The 9,516-nt window shown below is 32.1% G+C and overlaps 1 protein-coding gene across 1 annotated transcript; it reads right to left on the bottom strand.

The window, feature by feature from the left end:
• Window positions 1-708: 708 nt before the first annotated feature.
• On the bottom strand, window positions 709-6,516 carry LOC132750128 (zinc finger protein 432-like). Its single transcript, XM_060740069.1, has 4 exons — window positions 6,467-6,516; window positions 4,151-4,251; window positions 3,244-3,400; window positions 709-2,581 (listed from the first exon to the last, which is right to left on the bottom strand). Exons 2-4 carry the CDS (start codon window positions 4,238-4,240, stop codon window positions 1,389-1,391), a joined length of 1,440 nt encoding a protein of 479 aa, XP_060596052.1. The 5' UTR covers window positions 4,241-4,251; window positions 6,467-6,516; the 3' UTR covers window positions 709-1,388.
• Window positions 6,517-9,516: the final 3,000 nt, after the last annotated feature.

Here is a 9,516-nt window from a genome sequence, read left to right as displayed (position 1 = left end):
CACACATGCATCAATTAACACATAAACACAATTAAAGATATACTATGCTCTTAAGTAAAATATTCTAATCGTAGAAATTTATTGAAATCTATGAAATTCTTGCTGAATATGTCTAATTTTAATAAAATAATGAGTAAACTATGTCTAGGATGCTGCGCTTCCAATTAACAGCTTAAGTAATGCTGGTCTTTCCTTTAAAAAAAACTGCTTTTTTTTTGACATATTCATATTGTGACCACAATCCTATAGTATGTAGAATTTTAAACATAACAAATGCAAAAATGCACTTTGTAAGAAGTCAAAACATGCTTATTTTCATATTCACAAATAGACTGTGTAGCAATCATCAATATTTTCTTATAGTATATCTTTAAATGTCTAACAAACAGAAATAATTTCATTTATCAATAAATCAATATTATTCAATTAGACATGCAGTTTTATTTACAAGTATTACCAAGTGAATTTGTAGCCAATAAGTAAATTCTCAATGTTATTGTTCTTAACATGCACATTTATACATAAACAGACTTGTATAAAGCTATATATCTGATGCAAAATTATTGTTTGAATTTTAAAAATGTATGCTTCCAAAATGCTTGTATGAAATAAATATGGTAATTAATTGCCTTAAAAGCCAATGGTGCATGCACAAAATCATTATAAACGGATAAAACCCTACTTAAAATAGCAAAATAATATTTTGTCCCGGAACATTTTATTCTGTTTACGTACATTATTCATGTGTATTAAATAACAGAGACATTCTATGTTACAACTTTTTCAGGAATCAACCATATAATAATGGAACCAATATAATTTTACTGTTGATAAATTTTATTAAAATATTTCATAAGATAAAGATTTATACCCTTTAATCTAATTTGAACACAAATAAACTTATTATAATCATCACAACAAAATGTTTACTTGCCAAGGTTGGCAAAAACCTAGTATTCAGATTTTACTATCAACCATTCAAATGGTAAATGCAAATATCTTTTCAATGTGAAGAAATATTAAAACATCTCTAAATCAATACATGCTTATTTGCCATTGCTTTTTTAATGTTTTTTTTCTTCTTAAAATGAAATATTTAAGAAAGAAATTAGTACATGTATATGGTCTCTTAAACAGTTGTTTTCACTTTCATGATGAATGTTTTAATATATACTTCCTTGATGCTGGTCTTAAGATCAAGTTTGATTGCAATATGGGTAATGTCCCCTTGAAGAGCACAATTTTACATGTTGTTTAATATGCAGTTACAATACTCCGAAAAGTACCTTTCCTTGACCATTCTTACTTACTTCTGTTATATAATTAAATGAAGAATATTCAGAGACTGTTTCAAAAACCTAGAAATTATTTTCTGTTATTGTATATTATTATAGTTTATCAATTTCATCGGAAGATTCCCCAACAACATTATCCGAGCTTGCACATGTTTCATTATTCAGAATATTTTGGCTTGAATTTTCATCCTCCAGAGTGTTTTCTGTTTGAATGTCATCTCCTTCTTGAGGATGCCCTGAATTTTCACCACCTACATTTTTTTCAGTCTTAACGTCAGCCTTTACCAGATGTCCTTCAGTCCCGTTCCTTTCACCTGAAACCATCCCTTGCGGGCCTGGAAACATTGGTTGATTATAACTGTCAAAGAAAGAGGCTTCTGACTGACTTTGGCTTAATTCCTGAATTTTTGTTAAACCTGTGTAAAACTGTTGTTTATATTGAGGTACTGTAGGAGGTAACTTATGGACACCCCTCTCGTGCTGTTTCAAGTTTGAACTATGCGCAAATTCTTTTCCACAAAGAAAACACTTGAAAGGTTTTTCTCCAGTATGAGTGCGTACATGGACACGCAAATTTGTCTTTTCACGGAATGACTTGTCGCAGAAATCACATTTGTACGTTCTATGTGGACGTGCCAACATCTGACCAGCTCCGGTGGAAAATTCTCCATTACTAGAACTAAGACTATTATTAAAAGCGCTGTCATTTTCATTGAAACCTTTGGCAAAGCTTTGATTCCAGTCCAACTCTAATTGTTTGGCGTTCCTGTTGTTTGCATCAATAATGTTAAAATCTGATAAATGAGAGGTAACCTGGTGTGCATTGTCGTTTTCAGAGTAAGTAGAGTCATTAGAGTACATACCATCATTACCTGGTTCCACCTTTACAATGGACATATCCAGACCAGTCCCACTTTTAACGTAATTTAGGTTATTTTTATACAGATTAAGGTCAGGCAAAGAATGGTCATTTAATGCAAACTGACCTGTTTTGCTATCTTTTCCTTGCATTAAATTGCCTGAAGCATCATTTCTCATAACTTCCTGACCAACAGTTTCGTTCAGTTTGTGCAGGTAGTCAGATGTGGCACGACTAAGGTCTGGGAACATCCCTATAACATGCTGTTGCATTACAGGACTATATGTTCGATCCTCAAGTGATAGTTTAGCCGATTTTGATTTAGAACCTTTACAGCTACCGTCACTTGAAATACTCAACTTTCTCTTCTGTTTAGTAACTACAGCCTCCTTTAAAATGTTTTCATCATTGGTGGGTGTCATGTTCTCTGAAGATTAATAAAATATGTAATGGTATGAAATCAAATTTACTTCTACAAGTATTTAAAAATGAAGTCACAAGCCATGTTTCATACAAACACATAGATACAACATAGATCATGTTCTGTATATACATGTACATGTATCATAGATCCTGTTTCATATACATTGTTAACCATGTTTGATTAACATTATAGACCATGTTTCGTAAACATCATAGACTATGTTTCAAATACATTATAGAAGATAATTCATTAATTTATACATAATATATTTTACCATCATGTTTTATAAACATTAATTTATAATCCATGTTTCACATACATTATAGACAAAGTTTTATTTACATTTCAGACCAAAGATAAACTGAAACTGTAATAGGTTTGGTCATACATGATTTAGGAAATATTGCAAGCTAGTTATAGTTTTTGTGGTCTAAAAAATTAATGCTTGCAAAAAATTTATATCAATGGCCAATCAAAGTTAAAATTAACAGCATACAATTGTTTTATTGAAACATACATGTAAATCAAGTTTTTGTTAAGTTTTTCTAGAAAATCAGGATTCTATACCATGAAAACCCCTCCAAACCCCTTAAAGAAAGAAAAAGAAAACAAAAAACAAGTATATTTTTATATAGAAACAAAAATAAGAAGAAGAAGCTATATACTTCTCAAGCAGAATCCCAGGAACTTTGATTTGATAGACTGTTCTTTCTCCAAGAAAGTTTTCCCATATTCTGAACCAAGGTGAGATAATGTACCCTCAGTTATGTTTGCAGACAACACCACTGTCTCCTCACCTGTCTGTTCACTAAGTTGCTCAACCTATAATTAAATATAATAACTTTTGCAGAGATTAGAAATTAGAAAGGTACCAAAAGCTTGCATTATATCATACTATGTTATGCAATTTTTTTTCAATGAAATACAGATAGTTTCTTACTTTTCAATGAAATACAGTTATTTCCTTACTAAGAGAAAACTGATAAAGGGTTGAACTTGAACTTGTGAATATGTATATATGTAAATACACATAATACAGTGAGTTATTGCAACATTGAACAATGATAAGTTACTGCATAGAAACCAACAGCCTTTTAGTACATGGATTTCTTCATATTTAAAAAAAAACAGTACCAGTTGCCTCTATATACAAAATAAAAAACAAATTAACATAGATCTTATCATCTTAGTTTGTGAAAAAAATCTCACAGAAAACATCCTCTCGAAGTTAAAGGAACTCCACTGAGGTACAAAAACCATAAAAAAATAAAATTTGAGATTCTTACATACTGATCACTTTAACCAGAAAGATGTGTAAAAGAAATACATGTATTAAGAAATAAAATTAGAAGTAAACTGAAATCGTATTTTTGTGCTATTCTTAGCCCAATTTAAGTGGTCATTTTTCACAATTACTAATTATTCTGAGACAATGATCTGAAATGTCTTACAGAAGTTATTAGTCTAAATCTACATAAAATCAAACATATATCTGGAAAAATTATTTCCAGTTCCATCGTGTCAAAAAACCTCAGTGGAGTCCCTTTAAAGTCTAACTAAGTCTATATTTACCAGCACTTGAATCTGTTGCTGTAGAACTGCCTTCAGTATGGCTTTATATCCTGGCAAATCTTTGAGTTCCTCTACATTCATGATTACCATTTATAATAAACCTGAAGTATATGATTTAAATATAATAATATTATAACACAAATAGAAATAGAACTTCCCAACCTTTTCCGTGTTGTCTGTACTCAGGGCCTTTTTACCCTTCTTTGCTGTAGCCTGTATCAGGCTACTTCCCCAAGCCAAATTACTACCTTTTCCTCCCCAAAAACAGGCTAAAATTCCCCTTCTGGCAAATATTTCCCCTTTAACTGAAGAATAAAACTTGTAAAGAAACTTTCTTGTTTTAAAATAGATGATTGTTTTGTCCAATGAAAGCTGATAATTCAATAACCCAATAGAGGGATACCTTGATTTAATACAATTGATGTTAACTCAGAGCCTCAGTCTGAGTTTGCAACTTTCTAAAAACAGCATGGGAAATCCCTGCTGCCTTATTTTTTAGTGCATATGTGATTTGTTACGACAATTTGGCGACCGATACGATGTCACTAATGTACACAATGTCACAGAACAAGAAGAAAATACGATTGAGTGGCGTTTGTAATTGTTTATTAAAAATTGGATGAATTGATGACCTTGTTAGTGCAAGCCCATGTGTCCGAGTAGCACAACATGCCCAACTGTTGGAAATAGCGAGCCTAGCACATCAGTGCCAGTAATACAGTGTAAACTGATAATAATGTACCCTCTGAATCAAACCAAGAACCCTCACATGACCAACGTAAAATACTATAAATAGGAAATATGAGTTAATATAAAGGGGCAATAAATTGATCTGTAAAAAATGTTTTTTACTCCTGTTTGACAGAAAGCTTAGTACTATAGTAACCTTAAATGTGATTGGAGGAAGATATGCAAATAAATTATGACATTCCCCCGAAATGTGTGAAAGTATGATATTTTCCCCAAAAGTGTGAAAATCGCGCATTTTTTCCCCACAAAAAGGGCTAGGGCGCCCTCCCCAAAACTAGTGAAAAGGCCCTGGTACTTTTACCAGTACTGGCATGCGAGCAGTTCCCGTACAAAAATCATAGTTACTTAAACATTATTTTTTATTACGTTCACTCACCAAAATTTGAATGTTACACATCAATATTCAGCTCGTCACACAAATCATGGAAATTCCATGATGTTCTAAACATAAAATAACCCTTACTTATGAGGCCTAAATTAATATGGGGTACCGAAATTATCCATTATTTTGTATGAAGAGAAGTAGTTCCCGTACATAAAATCTAACCCATTATAATTATACAATTTTATTATATCGGACCTATTTTTCATTTACAATTGTTGAACAGACCATTATCTAAGAGATAAATAGATGTAATTCAGGAAATAGAGTGTAGACTAAACGCGGGTATCAATTACCCGGTACCGTTACCCCAACGTATTCACATGCAATAGCATGCTTGTATGCATGATATTTTACGCATCAAAGCCATAAAATTATTATATATAGTAATATTGGTCAACATTCTGATAATTAAACAAGTTTACATCACATTGCCTACTTATTTGTAAACAGGTGGTATTAGTGGAAAACCCTTTAACAAGCCTCACGTGCAAGTATTTTTGCGCATGCGCGCAAGGACGGAATCCCCCAGAGAAAACAAGGTCACGTTTTGACGACGCACAGGTGAAAGTGATTTAAAATGAGACTTTATATACGTACTGCCGAACTGACACTTAGATTTTGTCTCGTTTAAGTATCTGCTTGATTTGAAATGAATTTTTGAAGAATGCAAGTAAAAATCAAGCGTTTAAATGAAAAATACGGGTACTGCTTCTGTACGGGAACTGCTCGCATGCCAGTAGGGGCAAAAGGGCATAGATCTATGTTACTTCATCAAAACAGAGAGACAGTTGTTTTCTATGCAACACGGCAGTTAAAATAGAACATCTATTTCTATGTTTTGAAGTTGTACCTATTTATCTGAATTAAATCACATCATGTACATATCTGTCCGGACACATGGTACTGTAGTGTAGACAATTTAGGTAATTTTGATACCCTCCTTGTCGAGCCTCAGATATAAGTGTCTATACAAAACTAGTTTGTTAGTAAAGAGAAGAACCTACAGTAGCTGAACTGTGTCAAATTTGTTGGTCTCTAGGTTAAAAAATTATGAAAATTATTACGGAAAAATGTTTAAAAAATGTCCGGTTGATGGTCCCCGACCAGTATATCAGTAACCTGCTTTCGGAAAGCCAAATAGATCTATACGATATAATTTAAGAATTGAAGTTAAATTTTACCCGTATTCGCTCTTTTCACATATCCTCCTTTAAAGAGAGCTTTGTTAACAAGGGGGGTAATTTTTGGTGGGGGGAAAATCCCGGGATCGCCTATTGAAAAGCCGGGACCCGGGATCGTATTAAACATATAGTAATCCCGGGAATTGACCACCTACTCTCGGTGTATTATTATTATTATTATCATCATCATCATTTGAATGTTTTTGTAGAGATTTCCTAATAAGTTTGATTCGTAGTAGTTATAAAAAATCTTTGAAAATAACGTATTTTTTTCACAGACAAAAGCGTTAATTGATTGAAAAGCCGGGGTCGTATTAAAACATATAGGGATCCCGGTTGAGAAAAGCCGGGATCGTATTAAAATATATAGAGATCCCAGGAATTGGCCAGTTCAAGAATATTGTTTTTCAGAAAAGCTGGGATCGTATGAAAACGTACAGGGATTCCGGGATTTGACCAATTCAAGAATATAGTCTTTATTTTTTCCAATTAATTAGGCATATAATTATAAGTATTGTGATTTCCGCATTTTAAGTTTGTTAGTAAATAGCTCTAAATATATTTATATCCTAAGTTAAATTAATTTAACGTTCATTACATCCAATAAAAAATAAAAACTTAACGTTTTTAATCGCCTTTCATTACTACTGTAACAGGAGCCAGGACTGTTTGGCTTAAATACCCAGGTTCGATCTATATTTTATAGTGTGTGCTTATTTTGGAAAGAGACAACTAAATGTAATAACTTTACACTCACAATTTTATTATAAGCAGACAAGCTGTATGAAATACATTACTGAATATAATACCATATTTTATATAATTCTGAAATAAACCCTGAATATAATTTGTAAGAATTAAATAAATGTTCCTCTAAGAGCCAAAATGAAACCTAAAATCTAAATTAAAAAAAGAAATAGAAAAATTTAGAGAGAGAAAGATGGTTCAGTTCTAAGGCCTATGAAATAGGTAACACTTTACCTTCAGCTCGGCGACCAAAGCACTGAACGCTGGGCATAGGCTGGGAGCCTATTTATGCCAGGGATTTCCCGCCAAAAATTGAGGGACATTACCAAAATAAACATAAAATCAAGTACTGTCATTAGACTGCATATATAAAACTATAGTGAAACTAATTGTACACATAGTTCATGTTATTATTTAACAACCCTCTGGAAGGAAAAACAAGAAGCATGAAAATCTCATGCTGCAAGTACAAGTACGCTATACTGTAACTTAAAGGTGTATAACCATACACTGATAATGTAAGGAAACTGCCTAAAAAGAATGATTTCAGGTCCTTATAAACATGTAGTTTAAGGATAAATACTCTATAAAATTGGAATATATGAAAAGCCAGGGTTATAACTGCGTTACTGAAACGTATTAAAGAAGTTAACTTATACATACATGTATAAACATCTAATGTACTTCATATAAAATCAAGGTGTATGCCTTTAATAAACCCTCACTAGGTGTACTGAAGAAAAGTAGTTCAAAATAGGCCATACCAACATAATTATATGGTTATATAGATAGTATGAAATGAACAATATACTATAGAAAATATCGCTCCTGCTACACTCCCCCCACCTTAAGATCTAAATTGATTAATTTAGTCAATAATAATTTTGAAAATAAGCAGGAAGATATTTTCATTGTAACATAAGAAATGTCCTTATTAACAAAACGCAAAGTGAAAACTTTCACTGATCAAAATCTAACAAATTTAAGCGTTAAAATTGAAAGTCCTGAATAAATGAAGTAGAAGTACACTTAGAATAAATTCTGCGTTTCACTATGATAAATTAAACACTGTATTTAAAGAATGTCATAAAGCACTGTTGATCTTCTTGTCTTCGGACATCTGCATTGAAAGTAGAATAAGGAAACATTTGGATCCACATCATACCCATTTTAAGGTCTTATGCCTGGTTTGACCTTAAATGGACCTACTCCAGTATAGGCGACTTATCCGCGGCCCCCAGTTGGGTTTGGCGGACCTAGCAGCACGTCGGCTGACCAGGCGAATAAAAAAACATTACTGTTGAATACGGTGCCACTTAGGTTTTCGATGAATGAACAACTGCCCTTGTTCAACCATGGCAACCTCATCCCGGCAGACAATTTGTTTACGAGTTTGGTAATCAAGAACATCTTCCACGTACCCTTCCAAAATATCTGGACGCATCATCTGCAAAAAATAGGTTATAGTAACCTTTAAAACATATTCAACATATTTATAAACAAAACTAGTGTATTTTGTGCCTTTTTTTTTTTGAAAAATACTTATGCAAATTAAATCGCGCAAAAACCCGAAAGAAATGAAGTTCTACCAAAGTGTCTCAGCCTGGTTAAGACAGATTTTCTGAGATAAACCCCATTGTAGTACTATATCATTATAGTCTAGGCTCAAATAATGAAGTCAGATCATGCAACTGACAGAAGAAGAACTGTAGCGCTATAATTCTAAATATGTTTACAGGTGATCTTCTTCATTTTGATTGTTTAACCGCACGCTGATAGAAAAATCAATTCATTCAGAAATACTATTCTATTCAATTTACATTAGTACACATACAGCAAACCTATTGATATATTTGTAAAAATTAGTCAATTAATATAGACCAATAAAATAACTTTGTCAAACTGGACCAATTAAAGACCCGAACCATTTTTCTCTCATAACAAATATCAATTTTCAATCTCATAACAAATATCAATTTTCAATTAGCTTTTCAAAAAAAAATGTGAGTTTATTTTATTTCAAACAAGAATCCCTCATATGTACAATTTTAAGATATCTCTATACCTTTATATATATATATATATGTATACGAGCATAATTTATACTTTTCAATAACAGAAATATTTATCATGGCTAACGCCAACTGAATATATATGTAATATCAAGACATTACATTTTGTCATGATTAACAATACATATTATTCCAAAGAATACACATAACAAGTAATTTAGTACTGTATGATAATACAAAATACAAACATAATGCCATATAAAGCAATATACGTAATCTGTATAAGACATG

The sequence above is a fragment of the Ruditapes philippinarum genome, unplaced genomic scaffold, assembly GCF_026571515.1.
Source record: "Ruditapes philippinarum isolate M1 unplaced genomic scaffold, ASM2657151v2 ctg5671_1_1_1_1, whole genome shotgun sequence".
Lineage (NCBI taxonomy): Eukaryota > Metazoa > Mollusca > Bivalvia > Venerida > Veneridae > Ruditapes > Ruditapes philippinarum.
The sequence above is the reverse complement of the archived record's forward strand: the minus strand, read 5'-3'. Positions and strand labels throughout refer to the sequence as shown.